Source organism: Gobius niger (genome assembly GCF_951799975.1).
Source record: "Gobius niger genome assembly, chromosome: 8".
Classification (NCBI taxonomy): domain Eukaryota; kingdom Metazoa; phylum Chordata; class Actinopteri; order Gobiiformes; family Gobiidae; genus Gobius; species Gobius niger.
In genome coordinates this window covers 23607933-23634296 of record NC_136859.1, presented here as the reverse complement: position 1 = coordinate 23634296, position 26364 = coordinate 23607933, and the positions used below count along the sequence as shown (strand labels likewise).

The window sequence follows — 26364 nt, the reverse complement described above, 5'->3', positions numbered from 1 at the left end:
CTGATGTCTTTAGGTTTACAATTTTAATGTAATCAGCTTTTGCATGGATATAAAGCTGGAACTGGAATGTCCTGTGTAGTTCCTAGTTAAACTTTTACTGGCCCCTGTGTTTTGAGAAGGTCTCTACTTCCATAGCAACCTGCAGTGTGTCTGTAATTACACTCAGTCTCTATAAGTGTGCCTGCTCGGTGCTCACCTGGACGAGCCGAGTAAGAAACACTCTCTATATGTGGGCTTTATTTCTGCTCTAAGCCATGTGTGGCGTCCTCTCAACTGGTAAGACAGACTTTGACAGGTCGCATTTTGCTCAACCCCACTTTTACTTGTGTTTCTTTCTAGATTGCCCTCATGTGACTGCAGCAAGTTTTGTGAGTACACAGTTTATTTTCTCTCAAGGCAGGACAGCAATTGGGTTGTATTCATTAATGTTGTTTTATTGTAATCAAATTTGAGTATTGGGTTTACAAACTAAAGCCAATGTAGATATTCTATGTATGACACAAGGGCTCAATCCCCAATTCACTTGCAGTGATTGTCATTCTGATTCGGGACACTGAGTCAAAACAGCGAAATAAATTGGATTGTTCAACTCTTAGTTTATTGACCCAAACTTGTTCGAAATGGGGAAAAAGACTGAGGACCGTGCATTTATTGTGCTTTCACTTATGGTATGAATAGTGTGTCCTCTCTCCTGCAGGAAGACACTCTTTCCTCGGATGATGTCTTTGTTTGCTTCTTCAATGATTTTCTGAGTCTGCCGGTAATGCAAACAAGAAGGTTCACCAGCACTGCACAAAGGCTAAACAATTCCAACAATTTACCACATTCCTTTTTGGCTTCTATACAAAACTATGCTCTCTTTTTTTTCTTCTTCCCCGTCCAGTCTTTCCCAGAGTCCCTGCAGTTTAACCAGGACACCGGGCTGTTTGAGGTGGCGAATGGAGAGGCCGCGTCTGTGTCCAGGAACATACGATTAGGTCTTTTACAACTGCTAAATACTAGAGACCCCGACGAGCTGGTCAGAACTCCACTGGTAGACAATGGATACACGGTCTATGTGAGTAAGAAACAAATGAAATTCATATTTTAAAGGATATTATTTTGAGATATGTGTCACTGCTTTCATAGTGTTTGGAGCCAGAACAAGGCATTGAGTGGGTCACACAAGAGAGACTGCCGTTCTTTCTCAGAAGTGATTTCTACTTTGAATACAGGTGACCTTTATATTATTTCACGTGACTTGGTTATTTGTAGACCTTGTTGTATTATTCTGTGATTATCAGCGTTCTCAAACTTTTCACAGAATTAAGTACCACCTAAAAATAGAGTACCACAGAACAGAACTGCATCAGGTCAAAGTTTTGGATGAAATCAGGCTTAGACTAGGGCTAAACCAGATCTAAAATTGAACCAATCTACAAATACAGTAGTTCTAAATGAGTTGTCACCTAAAAGAAGGCAAAAACATGAAAGACCAGCACTGCAGAGTAGCCTGTGTACCAACAGTGGTACCTAAACCAGTTTGAGAAACGCTGATCTACGGTGTCAAACATTCATTAAGTTATATACGGCTCAGTTCATGATGTAGAGATAAATTGTTGTCTTTTTTAGGGAAAAAAGGAATCTTAGGGTTTGATCAAATATTAAGCATGGTATTAAATGATCCAGTGAGGTCTGTAAACCAGACACTGTCTCCTGTCGAGACGTTAATTTGTTAATTGCTCTTGGGTTAATCAGCTTGATTTGCCACGCAACATAAACACTGTGGCCACACCTCGTCAGATCAGGTGTCTGACCCAGAACCTGACAACCTACAAATGACGCTCCTTAAAGTGACAGATTTACTGCGGACTTCGGTGATTGTGGTATCCATGTTCGTCCTCAATATAGTTGGAATTAATGTTAAAGAAGAAAACACAAACCTTTTACCTTGACCGTCTGCTGTCACATCTGAACAAAGCTGAAATGAAAACGATCCTAAAATATTTGCCGTTAATTTGGCTGCAATTTAATTTTCTAGACTTGCAAAGCTGTTTCTTCAATGGGAGCCCAAGCTTGGAGTTCAAAGAAGGGGCATCAGCTCAGCGCAAAGTGAACGGACAAATGGTACAGTATATGATATCAGACTGCACTCAAACGACTATATTCTATACTATATTCTTTGTTGACCTCATTTGATCAATAAGCATTAATCCTCTTACTCCATACTCCACAGGTTTATCTTCAAACCAAGCAAAAGCCAGTGACCATTTCAGGCGCTCTTTTAGCTGCGTCGAGCTGGACTTTCCTCGCCCCCTCTTTCCTCCTCCTCCTCCTCATCATCCCAGCCCCAATATTTCAGAGTCTTCAGACCACACCTCTGAAGACTCCTGCGTCAATGAACCCCCTAAATCAGAGCTGGACCAACTGGCTGCCGCAGTGGTCAGGCAGGTTCTCGAGGCAGCAGTGAGAGCGATGGGTGGACACGACCAGGCAAACAGCTCTCCATGTTTTACTGAGTCAGAGGAACCGCAGATAAATGACTATCCCGCTATAGACTGTCCCGCTGTGAGTAAAGTTCAACTCAGTTCCCCTGCCAAAAAACAAGGCCTCCAGGAGAGGGATGACCCGCGCAGAAAGAGCTGCAGCAAGGAGACGGGAGGCGGGACACAGTGGGCGAATGGACAAGACAATGGTAGTCATGGTAACCGTAGTAAGGTTGAAAAAAGATGGGCTCTGTTCAAGGAGTTTTTAGACGGGACGCCTGGAGAGGGGCTGCTGCACCTGTGGATGGATGTAGAGAGGATGAAAGCAGCAGAGGCCTGGGAACGCAAGAACAGGTGAACATTAAGTCAGGATCATTCTTTGGACTGGCAACAACAGGATCAAAATATGTAATTTAGATCAGTGTTTCCCTCAGTGTGCTCAGGCTCCTTCTGGGGGCCTCCTAAGGTTGTCTACTAATAAACAGCACGCATCAGGAAATTGAGTTTGTGGCAGGAATTTATCAAGACGAATAATACTTTGTCATTTGAATATTGAGTACATTTAATTGGGAGGGATAGACTTTCTAGTCCCTAGCTTTGACTGTTTTGTTCTAACATAAACCCGTGTGTTTTTTGTTTTAGGTGTTTAGCTCTGATGAGGAGCAGGTACCTTATGAGCAGCAGTCAGACCTGTTTGAATGTGGAGCTGCTCTCCAGACTGGGCCTCAATACCTCCACCTGCTGGACACAGGAGAAACTGCAGTCAGTCCAGCCCCAAATCACACACTCCTTGCTCTTCTACTGGTTAGATACAGTTTACATTTCTCTTTTCCCTTTTGGTTTTCACACTGAGAATACAAAAGGTGTCAGACATTGAGATTAATTGCTTTTCTCTATAGGGCTCCACGGTTTTGGACGTCTCACAAACCTTACGAGGACACCGATGATTTTCAAAATGCAATTTTATGGTCAAACGGACGCCTAAGCTCTACATTCACCATACAGACAAGCCTGTACAGAAACGAAACTGACCCTCCAAACCTGTCCACCTCCCCTTGCACAGACTTTGAAGTAGGCAATATTTGCATTTATTTTTCTTTTGACATCACAGATCCACTGTACACAACATGCTGTCAATATAAATTATGTAAAAAATATACAATATCAATGTATAGCTTAGGATTTACATGTTTTAATGACTATATCATAAGTTTAAAGTAAATTGGGTCGACCTGTTTTACTATTTTTACAAATAGTGTGATAGTAATGATTAAATAGCTTGTAAAGCTTTGTGTGCATTGAGACGGGCCACATGCTCCAATCATTTGTTTCTCCTCTGCTTTTTATAAGCTGTGTCCCAGCAGAGGACGCGTACTGGCTGCTGGACAAATGGAGAGGATGATCCAAGCACTCTGTGTTGAAACTTATGCTGGTTTATACTTTACACACTTCTGCGAACAATCAGGGAATCGGGTAAGAAGGCTGAAATTCATTTTCATATTTTAATAGTGCATTACAACATGCCCTGGCTCAAAACCGAGCTTGTTTGTAAGGTTACTGTTGCTATAGTTGATCTTATTGATTTAATTGAAAAGTAATCATTTGACTGTTACATCCAGCTTTGGGAGAGCGCTATTTACTTTTGGCGCGACCTACAAAACTATCACGAATTGTTTTATCAAAATGGACTGGACCCGTACAGAGTTCAAAGGGAGGCGCAGGTAAGACACCGTTCTAAATGTCCATATGTCTTACAATAGCTGTACAATATATAGCATGGGTAGATGATGTTTCACTCAGGGGCAAAATCCAGCCTTACTGCATAAATCTTATGATGAGTGAACTATGATTGCACAAAGAGATCTAAACACATATTAAAAACGCATGATAAAAATATTATTATTTTCTTTTCCCTGAGAGAGGACCCCCAGATCCCTCTCTTCAGTCTATGTGGGTGAACACTCAACTATTTCCATCATTTTTGAGTTTGAGAGAGAGAGTGTCATCCTTTACCTGGGACCTGGTTAGTTAGTAGGAGCTCTCTAACTACCAACACATCTACACTTTAACCTTGTACGGTAAATGTCGGCATTGAGAAATGTAGTGAACGATTCCTCTAATATAAGTTCAACTAAGAGCATTGTGAAATGTTCTGAAAAGCTCCAAAATCAAGCTGTCGTCTTGTTCTCGTCTCTAAACACTCAGTCCCCGTATTTTCCTGCAGTTGATCTGATTTAATTCATTTGTGGCCGTAAAAGCAGAGATTGGCTTTGACATTTTCTTCTGTTACTCTTACTCACACACCTGCTCATGTTTGCTTTTCGAGCATCGCCTGCCAACCGCGACCTCACCCTACACCAAACTAATGGAGAGGTTTAAATATCCATAAAGAGTGACTCAGAGTCAGACCCCCCCATGCCTGCCCCCCCCATGTCACCCCATGCCACACTGTTTTGGATACGGCTTGACAGGAATATGGCTATGTCCAGAAAATTTCAAAATCATTTTCCCTTTAGCTGACATTTAGATCTCTAGAGGCGGGATTTTTTCGCCGATCTTTCCGTAAAGGCAAAGCCAGCAGGTTCAAATGAGTGGCATTTATGTGGCGAGATGGCGGCTGTGAAATGAGATGATTAGGGTCCTCGCAGGTGCTTGTAATCCCTGAATTGTGAGGGATTTGTCACGCTTTCAAAAGTGATTTTAGAAGAATCTATTGAAGATCTGTTGGATTTACAATAACATAGAATACATGTATATGAAGGGAATCTCGGTGTATCTTACTTGAGGTGCAGATGTAAAGACAAAGCACTCATAGTATTGTTTCTTAAAATGAAATATCTCTCCTCCTCTCCTTTGACCCGGGCCAGTTGCTCTATGCCACCTTCCTGTGCAGCTCGGCCGAGAGGAGCCTGGGCATCGACGAGTTCCTCAGGAGGAACGTGTATGAGAGACTGACTCCAGCCTTTGAGGAGCTGTTCGACGACGTGGAGGAGCATGCACTGAACGTCCTGTTCGAGCCGTGGACGTTTCTGGTCAACAGAGATGAAGAATCATATCAGCAGGTAACATTCATGAGGAGCTTGAGAAAATGAATTCAAAAGGCTTCCTCCTATCAGAAAAGTTCACTTTCAAAATCGCAAAATTGTAGTTACTAAGGGCATGCAATTCTTCATCCCACCACTAGATGAAGTTGCGACTGTATGGTCATTGTTCTAAAGTTGACACCCAAGGATAAAGCGCTTATGTAGGGCAAGTTGGGTGATTTTTATTGTGGTTATCTAGCTATCTGGGTCAAATGTGTGGGTCAACTATACCTGTACTGAAGCCTTTAGCAGAGTTTTGACATTTCCTTTTACCTTTTATGAAAGCAGTGTGGGTTAATCTGGACTTTGCTGTTAAAGGACTGACTTTGTACCGCTAGATGGAGACGTAAAACTACCAATTGAAAGAAGTTTATTGGATTGAAAGTCGGCTGAAACACAAATGGTTTTGATATAAACTTGTGCATTATCCCAAGCATATACCTATACATTAGTGTTGGCAGTTTGAACATGGCATTTTAGTAATGGCTATAATAATATAAGCCTGATATCAGCAGACACCCGTGAAGTGTGCAGAAATATCCCAGGCCGGTCTGTAATCTCATTGTGGAGTAAAACGCCTCGGTGAAATTGGTAAATTGTGCGGCTACTTCATGCCCAGAGAATGTATGATTTCATTTAATAGAAGGGTATTGGCGGGGCCCGGCTGAGCAGATTTAATCAGAGTTGACTGTAGTGCGGTGAATGGAGTGTTTACAAGCAGTTATGTTGTTAAAGCGAACACGGGCTGGTCAGCGAGCCTCTACCAGGCCCAGCCACTGTCTGACCCCACCACACCTGCACGTCCAGACTCACTTTCCACAAGAGACGACACAGATCGTCAGACTGGGGCGGAACCGTATGTGGGAAAATGGGATATTTGATAACTGTAATACTTGAATACCCTTACGTCACAATCAGAAACAAGACAACGTATAATCTGTATTAAAACTTTACATCAAGACTAAAAGAAAACGTTTTTAGGGTCTAAACGTTGAAATATATATATTAATGTGTCTGTTTTTGTGATACAGTACTGCATCAACTGATTTGTGATTACAATAATGTGATATATTGTGCAGCTCTGCACACAGTGATATTGATCTGGGTTAACTTATTCAGTCTTATACTTTTCTATTGGTCTTAAAATGCAGAATATAACCTTCACCTGTCTTAACCACGTTCTGCTATAGCCAGGGCTTTACATTTACGTTTGCCAACCCTGGTGTGAAACCTCTACTCTATCTTGCTTCTTTGGGAAGCTGAGTCGCATAATAGATCTAAACATTTCAGGTAGTCAGGAAATTACTTGACATTAAAGAAATCCATTGTGTACATCTATTATAGGCCTAGGTATACATTATTAAATGTTATTACACAAATTCCCAAAAGCAAATCCAACAATTCCTCTATTATAGGCTGCTATTATTTATCATTATAGTAATGGTTCATTATGGAACTTTTTATGTGAAAAAAAAATCAAATCTATATATCAGAGCTTAGGTTTAGTGACCCAGCGGCTCTGAGTGGTGAGCATGGCACCTTTGCTTTCCATGGCGCTCCAGGGTCAATTTTTTAGGGTTTATGCCGGTTTTCACAGCTGACGGACCCTCTCCATGGTTACGCAAACATTCTATCCAGAAAACCTACCAGAAACCCTCCTAAAACACAACTGATACAATACAATTGTCGATATTAAAAACACTTCAGTGGCTAGTTATGTGATATAGTAACAACTAACCACAGAGGCCAATGAGCAAAAAAGTGCTGACTGCAAATTTTACAAATCTTCCCTTTCATTGTGTTTTTATTTGATCTATTTTTACTTCCCAAAGGTGAAGATGCAGGATCAGACTCGTCGCGTGGACACTTGGGAGTACAGGGAGCTGCAGAGCCTGTATGAAGAATCAGGGAGCCGACTCCAACAGGTCAGAATATATTCATGAAGGTCTACAGTTCATAAAAAGTGCTCCTTTATTAGCCAGTAAACACACACTGCAAGTGCACTACAGCTAACCCAAATAAAACTGTTAAAAATATGCTCCTTCCAATATTTATGTATCACCTAGTAACATGGCTGGCTCTCGCTTCAGCCTGCACTATATTACTTGGCATGACACGCATATTATCAATGTGGAGCAACTGCAGACTTTATACGGCAAAAATGGAATCTAAAAAAAAAAAAAACTTGAAATGAGGAAAAAGCCAGAAAACCAGCGAGAAAGTCAAATAAAAAATGTCTAATGATGAAGATGTGTGTAGGACATTTTGTGATCTTTGCCTCTTTTCTGTTACAGGGGCAAAGTGAATCGGCACTTTCTGTTCCCGAGTTTTCCCCCACGCTGTTTTCGACTGCTCCACAGCTGTCCAAATCCTGGTCCAAAGTGCCTTTAGATTACAAAGGCTACAGATTAGGCTCATTACTGCGACACAGACATGAGATCGGACACTTCATGAAGTTCCTCCAAAACCAAGATGCGGGGTGAGATAGAGTCCGGACGTGATGAATAGCATGTACAAGGTTTTCAAGCAGTTTGTAAACAAGTACATCATTACACCGATGTTCGTTTTTTACCAACAGTCCATCTTTTAATATGTTCAGTACAGTAGAGGCCTGTAAAGACAGTTTTCAGTGGGTTGGCCAGTGCATGGGTCATTAGTTACTCTGAAATGGCATCAGCATTGACCCAAGTATTTAATGCTTTAAAGGGGTATTTCAGGATTTTTGACATAGAGCCCCATTTCCTAGTTTTCCAGAGTGTTGTTGATTTCTGGAGAGATTTTCTTTTTATTCATGCAGTTCCTATATTTGAAGATTAGTGGTGTAGATTAGTGGTGCTAGGCTAGTGCAAGGCTAGTGCATGTCTATGGTAACTAGTAGCCTGCATTAAAAACCTCTTCAAAATCATGGGGTCGTCCTCCAAACGTTGCCATATCTGATTTGTAGAAAGTTCCTTTGTGAATTCCATGTGCAGTAATACCGGCCGCAAGTGAACAAACTACTGTAGATCCGATAACCTAGCAGATCACTCCACCGCTGCGTAGCTTACAACCAGGAAGCTGATGCTGCTCAAATATAAGTTATTTTAAATGCAAAAGGGTTACATTAAAAAAAAAATTCAGTCAACATAGACATTTATATCGGTATCTGGTGTTATAAGTGATTTTCCTCAGGTGCACTGTGTTTGGGTCAGACTGTTTTTAATGAAGGCTACTAGTTACCATAGATATGCGCTAGCCTAGCACTAGACTAGCACTAGCCTAGCACCGCTAAACTCTTCAAATTTAAGGACTGCATGAATAATAAAAAAAAATCTGGATAACTAGGAAATGACGCCCTATATCAAAAATCCTGAAATATCCCTTTAAGCAAAATTTGAATTGAGAATTGATTGACATTCTGGTGAAGAGGACGCCTGTGCCCACTAGTGTTTCTTCCTGTAGTCCCTTCACTAGTTTCTCTGCTGATTGTTGTACTGTGCTCTCTGATGTGTAGCCTGCACCTGTCCTGCTGGCTGGACCTGGAGCAGTATCGCAGGACTCCACAGACGGACACAGCGCTCCGACGCCAGAGCGCCGCTCACCTCATCAACAGATACCTCAACAAGAAGTACTTCTTTGGATCAGAAAGCCCCGCCTCTATCGACCAGCAACATGAGGTACGGACTGGGAAAGTTCATAAGACATAAGGACAAACAAAGTGCTTTTTCTAAAGTTCAGAGCTAATTTGTTTGTTTTGTGCATTGGTCGTATGTAAAAAGTTTCCACTTTTTACATACGGAAAAATATTGATTCTAACTCCAGCATGTGGACACGGGCCTGCACATGTGTTGTTCATGATGGGACAGTTGCTTAATTGTGAGTTTTTGATGACAGCTATAGCTGTGCTCAAACAAGTCTTTTTTTTAAAAAGTGTTTCTTATCCAGATCTCACTTTGGCACAGTGTGTATGTCACTGTCCCCTCCGACAGTGGGGGTCACGCAAGGGCGAGACGAGGGCCATTGATGATATAAAAAAAAAGATTCAGAGGAGATGAGCTCTGGTGTCACTGTCAGCTCATGATATTTCTCCAGACGGCTGTAAACTCAGATTAGGTTTCAGTTGGAATGCTGGTAAAAAGACAAGTGAGCAGAAAGGAATAGATAATTTAATCAACTTTTGAAATTTGTTTTTGACGTAATGGACAAAGCAGTATATCTTTAACTATCAGACTTAAACCTTTCTTAAAATGATTAATGCTTAACTAAAGACTCACTTTCTTTCATCTTTGTACTGTCGCGTTGCTGATTAAAAGCATGATTTTGGATTCAGTTTTATCTAAATTGAATCAAATCAAGTTAAAAGCTTTGCTGGTTGTCTCATCGGGGAGGAAGTTGTGAGAACGAGGACAATGCTGATGAGCACAAGCCAGGGTTCAAACTCAGACCCTTCTATACCTAAAATGTCAAACTGTGTATATTATGTGTTTAAAATGTCTGTTGCTGTAGAAAAATTGCACTTCTTTCTCTTAAGCTCACAATGAAAAAGAAAACGATAGCCTCAAAAAATATGAAGCCAGTATTTAAGTAAATTCATGACTTGTGCAGTGAGTTCACTCTCCCCCACTAATGGATTTGTTCTTCCTCCAAACCACTATTTAATGTTTGCATGCCATTTCTCCTATTCTTTATAAGTGCGTCCCGGCACTGGCAGCTGCTTCTCCATCTCGCCGTTGCTTCTTGTCTCCGTGAGCCATGTAAAGAGGCTGACAGCTTTACTGCTTTGGCCCGGGATGCCTTCACTCAGTCAATCGTCCCGTTTCAGATCGGACCCGCTTTCATCTGCTGCGTTCCCCTCTGCAGTGCCACGAATGGTTCTCATTTTGACATGCCCCAGAGTGTGAGAATGGGGGAGAGAACGCATGCACACGGAGATATAAAGGAGATATAAATAGTTGGACATGGCCAGATTTGAGTTTGGAGACAGAAAGCAGAGAGCAAGGGGAGGGCTGTGGGAAAACAGGAGAAGAGAGGGAGCTCCAGGGTGTTCAGGCAGGTTTTTGAAATGGGACTTTCAAGTTTAAGAGCCAGGGGTCCAAGTGTGGTCACTTTTAATGTCCACCTCTGACATCCCTCATGTGGTTGCTATTGAAGCCTTCACCGCGCTCCTCAGTTTTGTCTGTTTGAAATGGTACTGTAGGCTTTCACTGGTCTTACTTTACTGGTGGGAATAGTGTAGCTTTGTGGTATGTTGGTGAACGCACCGAACAGGCCCAGTCTTTTATTTATTAACTCCCATCTGAACCGAGCACATTTTCTCCAGTTTGGCTTAATCCAAGGCAAGGCGTGTTTATTTATACCGGGCATTTCATACACAAGGCAACTCAATATTCAAATCTAAAAGCGGAAAAAAAAACCCCATCAAAATAGCGACAAAAACGAGGATGAAAACGCAACACAAAAATGTGCTAGCAAGCAACAAAAACACAACAAAAAAAGGGACAAAAAAGCAATGAAAAAAGCAATGAAATAGCAACAAAAATGTGGCGAAAACATGCCAAAAAGCCACAAATAAAGAGATGAAAACTCTTTAAAAACATGACAAAGACGTGGTGACAACAAGACAAAAAAAAGTTATCACCAGTTTTGTTAGTCTTGGCTTTCAAATGAGGCGTTACACTGTTGCTCTCCAGTCGAGAAGCTCTTAGATTTGGGTAAAGCTGAACTCGACAATGCGCTCGCTTAAGGCGGTTAAGAGGTTAACTTAATATCTTTATAGTTGAAGCTCATATTCCCGGGCTACGTTCACTCCAAGTCCATGTCCAAGGGAAAGAAATTGCATGCAGCTGTAACATTCAGCTCTGAAGACGGATGAAACGATCTGCAGACTTGATGGTAATTGTATCATCTTTTTGTAACACTAGAAAGGTGTTTTAGACGACAGGTAAGCTTCAATAACAAAGCCAGACAGTCAGTGTGGGTCCAACAGCCCTAAGGCAGAGTTTATTTACAATTAAACACAAATACAAAACATGGTTGTTGAATTGGGACTGTGGTGGTGTGGCCTCGAGAGGGGTATGCTATTAGTGAAAAACAAACACAAGGTTAAACACAAATAAACACCATTTCCATAACAGAAATCACTCATATATACAGTGCCACCACCACCAAAACTACAAATAAAATCACCACCTAAAGTGAACCCCTGTCCCACCCAGCTGTTGACAGATTGGGTCCACACCAATTAGAGAGATCTTGTTTAAATTAAATAACACAGTAAACTAAAACTAACTCAAAAATAAACGGCAACCAGCACTGAGCCTATAAAAGCACAGTGCGATTAGTAAACAATATAACAGAACAATTGACAAGATAAAAGCATACCTTTAAAACTGGACTGTTAGGACCCTTAAAAGAATACAAAATAATTCACAATGTCAATGTTTTGTTTACAATAAAAAGAATATTGAACCTTATAACCTAGACAGTTGTTCAGCTCACCAGAAAGCAACGTGTGCACAGGCCTGCTCAGAAAGAGGAACTAGGCATGTGTTGCTCCTCCCTTTATAGACTTATGTGATGTGATCACAGGACCAGACCTGTCCCTGCCACATTTTGCTAAAAACATGCATAATAGGGTAATTCTCCAGCCAGGTAGCTGGAGATTAGTCTATGCTGCTCCTAACAGCACATGTGTCACGGTCAAAGCCCACGGGCCACATGCGGTCCCTGAGATGATTTAATGTGGCCCTTTGAGGAGCATGAATTCCTGAGCATGTAAAAAAAAAAAAAAGTAAGTCTCTTGCCCATTCCTGTTTGGAGTTATGGATTTTTAACGAAATAACCAGTTTGCTCTATCCCCCAGCTTAAATTAAAAAAAAGGAAAGAATTCCACACGTGTCCAGCAGAGGGCACTGGCATAATAAGAGATCAGGATATAAACAGCATATCACAGCCAAGTGGTAAATGGTCAGTCTGCCCCAGGGCCGCTGTGGCTACAATAGTGACTTACTGCTATCGAGGGTGGAGTGAATGAATAATGACTTTCTGTAGCACTTTGAGAAACATGTGACACAGGCTGATAAAGTGCAATAAGTGCGCAATGTTGTTATTTATGAGGCCACAGTCCTTTACCGCCATACCGCCTATGCTATGCCCAATCCCGTCAGACCTTGGAAGCTAAGCAGGGAAGGGCCTGGTCGGTACTTGGATGGGAGACCGTTTGGGAACACCAGGAAGCCTAGCGAATGTAGTGCGTGAGTGAGTGAGTGGTGGTGGTCGGAGGGGCCGATGGCGCAGACTGGTTGCCTCGCTTCCGTCAGTCTACCCCAGGGCAGCTGTGGCTACAATTGTAGCTTACCACCACCAAGTATGGAGTGAATGAATAATGCAATGTAAAGCGTCTTTGAGTGTCCAGAAAAGCGCTATATAAAACCAATGCATTATTATTATTATTATTATTACAATATACGCGGCCCGCGACCCGCCGTGGGGGCTGAATTTCGGCCCTCGGCCCAAACGAGTTCGACACCCCTCCAAAAGTGAGCCTTTACCGTTCTGCTTCTCTCACAGATCTTGCGTTTGACCGGAGGCCTGGAGAGGTTAAAGCTGGACTGTCTGCTGTCAAGCGCGGTCGCCATGGAGATCCAGGACATCGTCCGGAGGTACATAGAGACAACATGGCTGCCTGAGTTCCTGTCCACAGCGGAGTTCATGGAGAGGCAGAAGGACAAGCCGAAGGTGGGCCGTGGTACTTCCTCCACTTTAAGATACAGTAAATAGCTTTCTGAAAGTTGTGAAACACGCTCATAAACAAAAAGGAAACTGACAACTAACAATTAAAAATCCATGCCCCTCCTGTTTCATTGTTTGTGATTAAAAGCAGATAAATGGCCATTACATTGTTCACATAAATGCACCTAAACATGTGATTTAATTTTGGAAACCCGATCAGCACTTACAACACCTTAACAAAACTGATAATAAGAGACCTTTAGCCTGTTTTGACATAGTTATTTAAATGTAATTATTGCTGCTACTGGAGAAACCGCTAAAGACACTTCCAGCGGCCGGCCCGTCCGTCTCTCAGGTTTCTCCGATCACAACAGCAAACCACGGATTCCTCTGCCGTCGGCCATTATGTGATCGAGTTTACCACGTCCGCTCATTTAGGCCGTAATGAGACGTGGGCCCGGGTTAGGGTTACACCAGTGGAAAAGACACTTAGGAGGTGAAGAAGGCAGATGCAGAGAGAGCGGCTGCTGCGGAGATGCTCAGAGGATGTAGATAGAGGCACATCCAGGCAGCGGGTCAGAGGTGTGGAGCTATAGGTTACACTGACGGGCGGCTTCAAGGGGGTGTTCAGTGTCTCTATGCTAATCCAGGTTTTCTCGTTTTGCGACTTCTGACCTGAATCTTGGTGTCACCTTGGTGTCTTTTCTGCGGCAGCCTCACGCAATAAGCAGGTTCGGGGACAAGTGCAGAGGACGCAGAGGACGAAGAGGAAGGAGAGAAGTCTGGCAGGTAAGGGGAAGCCATTAAATAATTGCTTTTGGGTTCTCCGACTGGGGTGCAGGTCTCACTACAGGTGTCCTGCGAAAGTTCTATTCCTATGTTGATTGATTGATTGCAATAGTTAAGGCCGGGTTAATCCGAGTTTCACCCCGATTTGGAATTGGTTAAGCCTGTTTTCTGGTTTTGGTTAGTCTAGAACTAGAACTACTTTAGACCTTATTGAGAGATTCTTATTCAGAGTGTATTCCCTTTTGCTAATAGAGGTTGCCCTTTGTGCGATCTATAGAGATATAAGACACTTGCTGGCTGAACTTCCTGAGTGATTTTACTGCATGACTTGGCTCCACAGACTGGCTTTGTCGAGCACCGTTGTGGCCTTGTGGTTTCCACATCAGATCCAGGATAAACGAGATTAAAGCATTACTAACCTGCCTGTTACTCTCGCAGATATGAGACATGGATATTTCCCATTCACATGATTACAGGAAGAGTTTTTTACAATTGCGGCTATCATACAGTATAAAGGATTGTTATCTCCATGTTGGCAAAGAGAAGCCTTTCATAGACACTGAGATGATCGTATCGTGACTGTGTAGCTTTGCAGTAGTTCTCAGTGGTAAGAGGCAGGCTTACATTTTGATCATTTTTTTTGCAGTTTCTTCTCTAAACTGCTCCTGGACACGACTAGATTTGCTCTGAATCTGGATTTAAAAACAACTTGCTAATCAAAATCATCAAGCCCTGTTCCCCTGATCCCACCAAACAGCAGATTGACATTATATTATGTAACTTGCTCAGGGTGAAGGCTTGTGGATGAGCTCGTCCAAGGAGATCTTGTCTTTTCGGAGGGTCCTCCTGGATCCGGCGTCCTGCCTGCAGTTCCAGCACTTTGTCTCTCTTAAGGGAGACTTCTTGGAGAATGACGTGCTCTTCTGGCTCGAGGTGCAGCGATACAAGGTACAAGAGCAACCAGACACTTAGGCTTTGGATGAGCTGCTGCCGCTGGATCACTTACCACCTCCTCGCTTCCACCAAAACACTTCAAACATACTTCACTGGCAAAGTGAATGACTAAGTTTGAACTTCTGTTGGGCTGTTAGGTTAGTATTGCATTACAAGTACTACTAATCCTATAATTGAGAGGAGTTGGAAAGTGAATGGGATACTCTTGATACGTCAGGTTACAAAAGAGTCTTGTGAAGTTCAAACCAAAACTGGCCAAAAGAGTTGTGGCTCTGACGGTTTGCTGAATGCTGAACACTATCTTATCTAATGAAGCAAAACCAGGAGAGTGATGTTTTATCATTTCTCCTGTCGCTGTGCAGGACCTGTGTCACTCTCACAGCGACGAGGCCACGATCCAGAAGAAGATCTCCACCATCATCAGCGTCTTCATCAACTCCTCTCTCCCTCCAGCTCTGCAGATCGACATCCCCCACGACCAGGCACAGAGCATTCTGGAGAACAGGCACAAGCTGGGGCCATACATCTTCAGAGAGGCCCAGGTTAACACTTTTAATGGTCCCTCAATAACAAAGACTAGACCTGAGACGCATGGGCTAAGTGTCGTTTTCTCTGCAGATGTCGGTGTTCAGTGAGCTGCTGAGGTTTGGGCCCGAGTTTCAGGATCTCCGGAGCAGCGTGCGGGAGGAGCAGCTGCTGCCGCTGTTGGAGCAGAGACGGCAGAAGCACCGCGCCCGGGTCAGGCGACAGAAACGCCGAGAGGAAGAGGAGGAGCAAGAGGTGAGGAAGGCTCAGGTAACCAGTCACTGTCCCTGTTAAAGTTTAGTGCAAATCGATTGTAACATGCAACACCGTTTCTAGAATATACCTGCTTTAACCTCTGAACCCCACCTTAAAAATCCCAAATCTAAAAGCCTCTTCCCTGGCCAGTGTAATGCCTATATGCCAGTGTAATGCCTGATTTGAAAACTAAGGCCTACAAAACTGATCTAAGATTTTCCCTCGTGTTATTGCCGTGTTGTTGTCACTTTTTCCTTGCATTTTTGAAAGCTGTTCGTTGCTTTTTTGTCACTTTTTATGTTCCTTTTTTGTAATTTTTTAATGAATTTTTGTCACTTTTTAATTGCATTTTGTCACGATTTTTGTTCCTTTTTTGTATTTTTTTTGGTCACATTTTTGTTGCTTTTTTGATTCATTTTTGGTCAGTTTTTTTTTCACTTTTTTTTCAAGTTTTTTGCTGTGTTTTCATCTTCATTTACGTCTCATTTTCTCTACTTTGACACTTTTTCCAAGACGCTTTTAGATTTGGATACAGCTGAACAAGAGAAAATGTGTTCGGTTCAGGTGGGGGTTAAGAGGTTAAGCAAATAAATAACAGCTCCTCAATAATGGAGATCAATAAAAATGCTTTGGGGTCTCCAGTTGTTCAGGGAAAACGTTAATACGCTGCGCTAGACTAAAAGTAAATATAGTCACTAAATACGGCCACTTCTCAGAGCAGTTGTTTTAATTGGACCAGAGGAAAGCAAAGTCATTTCATGAAAGATTGATCAAATCCAGACTGATGGTGTTATCTGACGCTGTGATGTAACTGTGGTGTGATTCTTCCACTTGTCTCACACTCTGATGGTTCGCTGTTGGATTAATTGTCTTCTGAGTTGCTGGGAAGTGAGAACCGATGTAGAATAATGAATTTATATCTGCCGTTAAAGATTAAGTGACCAGTTAAAAAGGCTTAAGATATTCTGATTGCTTTGACAGGAGGAGCAGCAAAAGCAGGAGTCCAGCTTCAGAGATGAGGACGACGAGGAAGACGACTTTTCAGATGAGGAGAGGAGCGAGCGTAGGCCGCCGACGACACAGCTCAGACTCCAGTTCACACCCTCTCAGGCCGTGAGTCCGAGCCTTTTTATTCCATGACCGACGTGTTTGTGTAACGAATCTCTCAGAGCGAAGCCAAAGCAAATTCAAGAGATTTCCTTCCGATAACTATCTAAAAGCTCAGCGCATTAGGGCCAACAGGGGAGCGATGAGGGAGTAACTGTAGCCTCTAATTGGAGCGTTTTTATAATCCAGTTACAGTTGACTCGTCAAAGATGTTTATGAAGGGCTCAGAGTGAAAATGGCTGAATCGATGTAACATAATGACGAGAGGCAACTGGAGAGTCCCTGTATCACACAATGACAACAGCACTGTGCACATTTTCAAACTCCGGGGACTTCGAGTTCATAGGCAAATGTTTACACCACTGAACAACGAGACGATCCTGCTATTGCAGAAAGATACTTTAACCCCTTAACTGAGCGCATTGTCTCCAGTTCGACTTTACCCCAATCTTAACCCCTTAACGCCTATTGGCGTAAATCGGCAACATACCTCTTCTTGCCAGACTGTGGCTAAAATAACGCACGTTTTCCCTTGATACCTGTTTGCGCACATCCATGCCGTACCTAGGAACGTTTTGCAAGCACTAGTTTCTCGTAGGACCGGTCAGAGAAGGAACCACAAGCGGGTCATGGTAGCTATTTAGCGGAAATAGCATTTCTGCAAATCGAGGCAGCAACTTTGATGAAATCTTCAAATGTAAATTGAGTTGTGCTAAAATAAAATTATGCAGCAGCTCCTTGTTTCCATCTTTAGATTATTGATTGGAATGAACTTCGTGTGATGGATTTTTTTTTTGTTATTTGAAGATTTAGGTACGTTGCCAATCGGCAACATCAGGCCATAAAGGAAAACTGCAGTAGCTCCATCTGGTGGCCACAGTGACCGCATTTTAGTAGTATTTAGATGTATTACAGTGCTAAAACGTTTTTTAGAACATGCCATTTTAGTGAAATTCTATAATCATTGTAACAATAACATACAAAGATATAAAAAAAAAAGTTAGCCCTTTTTTTACACAGAACAAAATGAAACCGTTGGTGTTGTTTGCAAAGCGACCACAAGGTGGACCTACTGGACCACAAACAAGAGTTCCACGTCCGAAAATAATGTGCAATTATAATATAATTTGCAAATAAGTAATGGTACATAGAGGTATCTGATGTACAATGTATTATAAAACCTCAGGAAAGGGAGCAAAATCTGATAATTAGTCATAAAAATTGTAGATATTTTGTAGATAAATTGTCTGCACCTTTATAAAGTGCTTTTTTTTCACCTCCCTACATCAGGTGATGAAAGCAGCAGCAGCAGGGAAGGCACTGATGACAGGAACAGCAGTAATGAAGATGTTACTGAACATCCTGATGCCCTTCCTGTTACCAGTGCTGCTGCTGCAGGACGGCATCAGCTGCACAAAATCAACACTTTGCAAGAATTTAGTGAAAAGCGTTAGCTCTGTTTACTGTTCTAATATCCTAACCTGAATACACAAGTGTTCAGTGTATCTTACAGTGCATTTACATTTGTAATAATTGTGAATAAATACATTTTGTCATTTTCATACATTTACAACTTTTGCCTGTTGTTGCCGAATTACAACATACCCAAAATTGCACTTATGCCTGTTGTTGCCGATTGGCAACATACCTAAAACTATATCTATACTATGTGCGACATAAAAATTTACAATCTCCACTTAATTTAGCATCAGCTTGAAAGCAAAAACACTGATAATATTTTTTTTTATATAATGGGAAATTAGTTCAGGCGTTAAGGGGTTAAAGCTTCTCGACTGGAGATTTTACAACCTACAGGCCACAGTTACGGCCCTTTTGAAAGAAACAAAACTGATTTAAACTGATCTTTTCCCTCACATTGTTGCTGTGGGTTTCATCACATTTGTCATCGCTTTTTTGTGGCTCTTTTGTCACTTTACTGTTGCATTTTTTTGTCAATTTTTTGTAGAAGCTTAATTTGGGTAATGCCAAAATATATGCCAAATCGGTTCAGGTGAGGGTTAAGAGGTTAAGCCACACTGCATCCAGTAAATGAATAGAAATGTATCTCTAAAAATAACTCTCCTCCCTCCAAACCTGGCTTGTAACTTTTTCTGGGAACAGAACATCACTAACTCATCTGTACGGAAATGTTGCTGCTTTGCCAGATGATGAGGCTAACATTAGGTCCACTTCCGATTGCTTCATTTTGATAACAAATTGAAAAAAATTGCATTGTCAGTGTCTAGCACCAATGTCTTGTAACATACAATGAAATAAAAAGTAATACAACATAAGAATGATCAAAAATGCCACTAAAACTCATTGCCTGTTTTTGTATGTCGCCTTCAGTTAACGTGGTCCTACTCCAAGTACATGGCAGCTCTGAAAAAGGAGGAGATCCTGCTGAGGAGGAAGAATCAGCTCGATGCATCCTTCTCCACTTTCTCAGGTGAGAAAAACGTCCACTTTTGGGCCAAAACATTGAAATCGCATTAAGCTTTTTTTCCCACAGTTATGTCCAAGGTAAATTCGCCGGCTGCCAGCTTAAGCTCCGGCACTGTCACATCGCCGCGCTCACTTTCTCCCTATCGTAAACGCGAGCCAAAATATCCCCCAAAACCTGTCCGTTAAGCGCCTGTCAACCGGGCGAAAGTTTGGGCCCCTAAACGGAGCGTAGAACACAGGGCTAAAAGGCCCCGTCACAAGAGGAGCGCGGAGGAGGAAGAGTGGGGAAATCAAGTGCGGCGAAAATGAAGTTTTAATGCGATGTGACAGAGAGGAACACATGGACATCATCACGGCGTCTGTGCGGAGAGAAGCAGGTTTAGTGCGGACAGTTCGGAGGGGGAAGCCAGGAAACCCGCCGCTAACAACCATCAAATCTTTCTGGACCTTTTCAGTGGGGCATATGTGGAAAATGTGCCGTCAGAAAGAGTTATTCTGATGATGCTGAAGACTCAATAAGTGTGCTCTGGAAGACAATAGGAAGCTTTGAAGTTCTCCCGGTCGCCCACTGCTCCTGACAGGTTGCCCCAACTTCAGTGTAGAGTAGGCCAGAAGAACTAGATTGATGGGTTTTAGTTAGAGATGCACCGATCCAGCTTTTTTGCTACTGATGCCGAATCGGTACCAAGACTTTCTTAAAGGGACTACATGGAGTTTAAACATGTTAAAACTATTTTCCTCCCCCTACATGTTACAGCAATGTCCTAATGTGTAGAATGAACCCACAACTGCCTCTAAAATCATGCACTGTCTCAAAAAGGTGTTAATTGGGGTCCGAAGTGCCTCATGCACCAGCTTTATATAGAACCTGTAGTTACGTGTAAGACCTGAGGTGGCAGTAGTGAGTATAAAAATGACCAACTTGCATCTTGTCCCCTTTCTCTGAGTGAAACATTTTTCTTTCTACATTTTAAGATCAATAAAGTCATATTTTATTGTCATGACTTTACATATCAATTATATCTATTGACAAACATCAGGATCAGTTGACTTTTCTACACTAAATATCAACAACTCACATGAAGTGATCTGATCATTACAAATATGTTAGATCAGTTATTTTTTAGACTAAAATACAAAACACTTGGCTTCAGCAGTGGCCGATTTTATTTTATTTGGCTACTTTAGGTATTTCTATGTTAGTTTCTGACGTAGTCTTGACTAGTTTTTGTTAGCATTAGCATGCTCCCATTAGCTTTAGCAAACTGATGCTAACTGCGGCATTTTGCACAGTTAACTCGGCGATTGAATTCTCCAGGATCTTAGCTTTACAATAATATACAGCATACCCATATTCACTTCGATTTAGGTGGTCAAAGTTGTGTTTTTAAGGCATTGAGAGTCAAAACTAGCATCGGTTCAGTATCGGATATTTGAAGCCGATACCCCATATTGAATTTTTTCCAGTATCAGCTCCAATATCTGATACCATTATCAGAACAGGGCATCCATAGTTTTAGTCACATAACCTTCCTGTTGTTGATTTCGAGCACTCAAACTCACAATACAGTTTTGGCTCAATATCTATCAACATTTTTCTCATGCAATACTTAATTTCAGGCATTTGACGCTTTAGTGCAATATTTAAAGATTATGTACTTTTCGAGTTTGTTTCTGGGTCAGTATTTCCATGGCTCAATATATCGTGACTCAAAAGCTTAGAATCATTAGTTTGGAATCCTTAATCACGACTGTCAACCCTGTGTCCCTCTCCAGACTCCTCTTCCTGCAGCGTAAAGTCAGCCGGGACGGCCCCGAGTCAGAAGCAGCAGTCCCTTCGCTCCAGGACCAGCAGCCAGCAGCGGCAGAGACACAGCCGTGAGTGAGACTTCTCGGGTTGAAAAGTTTGATCTTTAGTGCCATATTCTGACGATTTTTGACGTGTTTATTGCAGCGGGAGTGAAGAATTTTAACATGAAGTAACTCTTGAAGAACAACCAAAACCTGAACCTTATAAAACTACGGCAAAAGCTTTTCAAATGGCAACATTGTTATCCATTATTTACAGTCTGTTAGAGATGGGCAGATAATACCTTTAGGTGTGTTTGACTCTTTTGTAACAGTATTGAGTGGATTTGCCAAAATATCAGTCAAAAATCCTTCAGTCTTTTTTTTTTATTAAAACAAATCTCTCTCCTAATATATATTATCCATTTACAAAGGCATTAGTTTTCATACCGACTTCACACAATAAAAAGGCAATTATATTTAGCACATTTGCATCATCAGGGATTGGCAACAACAGTCACAACTTTCAGTGTTATTGAGAAACTCGCTTACATCATCTCTAAAAACCTTTTGGTTGACAGCTGGTACACGGCGCGTCCGTCATCATGTTGATAATATTGCACTTTACATTGGCATCAGACGGACTCGGAGGAGGACAGAGTAAACAAGGGGAGCTTTAGTGAGGAAAGAAACAGTGCAGCAGTTTCAGGTTCAAAAGCCCCATTTAACGCAAAGACAAACTTGGTCCATCGGAAAGAACACGGCTTCAAACGTACAAAGAGTCATTACTGAAATGTGTGACCCTGAATGTAAAGTAGGGCTGCACAATGTGTCAATATAAAATTCGTTAATGGTTGTAGAGTTCATTCAAGTTCATTTTTATATACTATAAACTATAAAACTCTGATATTGGGGAAACCAAATGCCAAAGTATTCAAATGTATTTTTCTAATATCGTGCAGCCCTATAAATATATCAGTGTAAAATGTGTTAAAATGTCAATGTGCAAAAGGTTATACTGTAGTTATTGTTTGTATGGCTCATAACCATATCATGACATGAAGATTGTTTTCATAGTGTTCATCCTTGTATCTGTCTCACATTTTTTCAAGCAGAAATAAATACATTTGAACTTACAATCCCTCATATTATTTATATACTTTTCAACAACATGGTAAATTTGTCTCGGAAAAGGCTTTTTTGATACACAATACAAAACCGCACACATAAGGCCTCTAGATTGTAAAAAGTCTTTAACAAGCAGCTTTGTTAACGCTCTACAACTCGTCATTGCAGTGGAACAAAGCAAAGGGGACAGTAGAGTTCTCACACTGCGGTACAGGGATCACCGCTTTAAATGAAGTAGCAGACTGTTACCAAAGCTCTGCCGAGGGCACATCACGGTCACGACCAAACATGGAGAATATTTCAACGGATATCTTAGTGGAAACCAATCCTTAAGGCTTTGTTCTTGACCACGTTGAACTTGCTGACGAACACTGTGGCGAAGGCGGGGTCCACCAGGTATCGGTAGGACTTGGTGACAGAGGGAGGGGGCTCGGCGAGGGTGACCGCGGGCTGCAGCTGGACGGAGGCGACGGAGGGCGAAAGGAACTGAGAGGCGCGGGTCACGAAGTCCACCAGCCGCTTGTACTGCTGCTCCGACAGACGCTCACGCACGCCGTCGCCCTGCGCAGAGGAGGAGGCGGGGCTTAATGCAGCAGTATAACAAAGGGGGTCAGTGTAGCAAAGAAACAACATAATTCTGGCTTTTGTCTCCCTTTTTCGTCGGGTATTGCCACAGTAAACTAGTCACATGATTGATACATTATTTTGTAAGGTGGTGTTTTAAGAACCACATCTTTAGAGACCACTGCGCTACTACCACGAGTTTCATTCCTATTGTAAACTAGAACAATCAGAATTATTTATTATTAGTAGACTACAGCAATAACTTGTAATATCAAAAAAACATATTTGAAATGAAAGAGCCATATCTTGTCATTTGAGAACGGCCTTTTGTGTTATGAAAAAGGAAACCCTAATATCGCCCGTGTCATGTCTCCCGTTTATATCTGGTCGGGGTTGAGTGTGATACCTCCGAGTCTTTGGTGACCGTCTGCTGCTGTAAGGTGAGCGTCAGTTCGCCCCGTCGTGCCGGATCCTGCTCGCACTCCACCTGCGGCACACAATGACGTTCGGGGTCAGCATCGGCAGCATCGCCTCTGTTTCTCGTCTGATTGGAGGTTACCTCGGTGATGGGGAAGGCCTGCTGCTGCGTGTCCTCACTCAGGCTGACCACAAACAGGACGTCGGTGGTGAGCAGCAGACAGCCCGCGTGCTCCTGCCCCGACCCGCTCACGATGACCACCTCCAGGGCCATGTGCACCTCGGGGCGTCCCAGAGACTGCAGCATTTTCCTGGACACGCACAGAGAGAGGATTCATTAGACATGGGTGTGCATAAGTAAGCATCTATTGACATGTTTAAACCAGATGGAGAGAGTATTACCAATGCATTATTACTTTCTAGTTGGCAGCAGTGCATTCACAACTCAAAGACCACAACCATAATAGTAGGACAAGTGTATGTAGTGCATTTAGTTCTATACTTTCTATATAACAGTCTCTCTGGGAACCCTAAAACCTTTTCTCAAATCCACAAAGTGTTGAAAGTTTTCCTTGTGGTTTAGGTCTGAAAAGTCTCCCGTGTGTTTTGAGTGACAGCCGACAACCACTTAAACTGTTTTTGTTCTTGGCTCATGAATCACCGTCTCACTTCCTCTGCTGTAATGTTTTCACTTCTCTCATGTAAATCTAGATTTTAAAAGACCTGAAGATTGCTACTTGCTTTCCATGTGTGCATGAGTTACCGGCTTCATTTACATGCACGCGCTGTAATTTCAAACTTCCTCACTTTTGGACCACACAGCTACAACTCCTGTACACAAGCGGCCGCATATGTTGGCCGACGTCCTGTCATCCGGATATGTATGTGCTCAGGGTGGTTTCTGTTGTGTTCCACGGAGAAGTGATGTCTTATGTCTCGCTGCAATATGTAAATCTGCGGCAATTGAGTATATTCTGTGTAAGAAGGTCACGGGGCTTTCTGTGTGGGGGTTTCAGCGTTCCAAGTATTTTTTTCTTCAGGTGCTCTGGTTTTCCCCATCACCACAACACATGCACAATGCTAATCTGCCAGCTAAGTACTTTGGAGCTTAAATCTCACTCACAGTGTTGCTCTGGACAGGTTTCCGTCTTATTTCGAGTATCTTATTTATCTATATGAAGCCGTGTCACATTTGGATCATAAACGCTGGACATACAAGGGGCTACACACGCTGCGTCCTGTAATTTAGCCGTGTATGTGCCTGCGGTGGTTGCTATTAAGTTGGAGTGTGGAGGCCGTGACAGTTTGTTTACACTGGCGGCAGGTGTGTGTGAAGTGCACATGTGGGAGTGAGCGAGGCGTTTGGGACAGCGCGGCTCTGCTCAGTGTTATCCTTTTCGAGCGTCGGCGCTACCTGCAGTAGTAAAAATAATTGATGGATGCTTGATGGAAACCAGTCTGACTTCAACGCACCGTGAATAAAGCCACAGGGGAGCATTATCTCAGCATACATATATTTCTATCCTTTTCCCTTTCTTACATTAGCGAACACTAGCCTCTGCCGTGATGACAACTAAAGTGGGAATGTCCTGAAGAAAAATGGACTTTGAAATTTGTGCATATTCATCACGCGCTTTGACAGACCACTATTAGGGGTAAATGTTTTATAGTCATGGAAACCAAATGCGATGGTGGAAAATTAATTGATAACCTCTTGGAGACACCGCGCGTAGATTTGGACATGCTTACGAAGTGTCCCAGGGAGATAGTACATCGAGATCCTTGGAAAGCGCATGACGGGAACTCGCGCTGATGTTTTATGAAGGTTGTCAATAGTAGTAGGTTATTTCCAAGTTAAATATGGGTCTACGTTATTTTAGCAAAGTAAACAAAGAATAAAGAGCCATGAGCAGCAAGTAACAGATACAACTGTTATCATTCTGTGTAGAAATATACTCATAGTTTAAGTCAAAGTAAAAACTAGGGGTCGATTATAATATGGATTATAGCAAATGTTTTCAAATGTTGACACCTGGAATGGGTTGTTTAAAGCTGAGTGTAAATCAGTATGTTTTGCATCTACGTTAAAGTTAAACTGTTGTAACTTGGAGTTTACAACAACTCAGTCCAGATGAAAAGGTTTGGAGACCTGGACGACTAAGAGCTTGCACAAACTATTGAGCCATCAGACGGCAAACCCTTTTTTATGTAGTTTGTTAAGTTATGAGAGGAATAATTTAGTTTAATGCAGAAAGCAACATTTGTCTGCCACAACCTTTTTCAAAAACGTTTCCAGCTCCTACAAAAGAAAAGGTGTTTCTCCTCATCCTCCATCTCTGGACAAACTCATATTTAAACAACAGGAACACGTTCTCGCTGGCGGCTTTGGCACAGCGCTTACACAAACCTTTTAACATGGCTCTTTGAGAGCAGGAGAGGGCAGCCTGGATACCATCTGTGGACCAGGGTCAGGCTTCTCTCCAGATTTGTGTTATGCTTTTTTCATAGCGAATAATGATCCCTCCAAGGCTCTCTTAAACAAGACAGCGGAGATGATGAGCGGTGGACGGGTGAGAAAGACCAGCAGATCTTGGAGAGGGCCCAAGTAAAGCAGAGGGGGGAAGCACATGCATCACTTCTAAAGGATGGAGCTGAGGCTGGAGGGTCACACCAGAAATGTGTGGAGGAAGTGTGCCATATTTAACAGAGGAGGAGATAAAGTGGACTATTTTGTCCTATTTTTCCAGGGGAATCCCATAGCATACTGTATATTAATGTGTGTTGCATACGAATAACCCATATAAGGGACTGATTTTAGTTAAAACAATGGATGGAAGAGGAAGATTTCTGCACAAGATGCCCTCCCCATCACATTTTTGTCACTGGCACAAATCACACATCAACTCTCTCCCTCCTAAAGCTCCCACCAGAACCAGAATTCATGTACATATGTTTAGATTTTCTCCTGGAAGTGCTTTTCAGTGGAGCGCTCTCAAAACACAACAAGGACCCACTCACACACTCACACACACTGGAGGTGGGTGAACAGTCTTGCCCAAGGACACAGCGGCCGAATCAACAGACCTTCAGCTCAGTAGACTCCATTAACTGGGCCACTGCTTCTCCAAAATGTA

At 42.3% G+C, this 26364-nt stretch overlaps 2 protein-coding genes across 2 annotated transcripts in view; one reads left to right on the top strand and one right to left on the bottom strand.

Moving 5' to 3' along the window:
- Nucleotides 1–254: 254 nt before the first annotated feature.
- rgs22 (regulator of G protein signaling 22) lies at nt 255–21431 on the top strand (the record flags this gene model as incomplete). The annotated part of the gene is made up of 24 exons (XM_079560683.1): nt 255–276; nt 340–368; nt 698–760; nt 884–1057; nt 1129–1214; nt 2021–2106; nt 2216–2819; nt 3108–3269; nt 3365–3536; nt 3816–3938; nt 4085–4186; nt 5333–5527; nt 7381–7473; nt 7843–8027; nt 9042–9204; nt 13097–13264; nt 13973–14047; nt 14837–14995; nt 15364–15543; nt 15620–15796; nt 16763–16894; nt 19238–19337; nt 21110–21211; nt 21288–21431. The coding sequence occupies 24 exons, from the start codon at nt 255–257 to the stop codon at nt 21314–21316; spliced, it is 3381 nt and encodes a 1126-aa protein (XP_079416809.1). The 3' UTR covers nt 21317–21431.
- A 1034-nt stretch (nt 21432–22465) lies between these two features.
- The window catches only part of vps13b (vacuolar protein sorting 13 homolog B), a 265484-nt gene continuing 261585 nt past the window's right edge, over nt 22466–26364 (bottom strand). The window contains exons 66-68 of the mRNA XM_079561422.1: nt 23373–23541; nt 23220–23300; nt 22466–22810 (exon numbers count right to left, since the gene is read on the bottom strand). Coding sequence (XP_079417548.1) covers nt 22562–22810; nt 23220–23300; nt 23373–23541 — 499 coding nt within the window. The 3' untranslated portion in view covers nt 22466–22561. The remainder of the gene's footprint in view (nt 22811–23219; nt 23301–23372; nt 23542–26364) is intronic.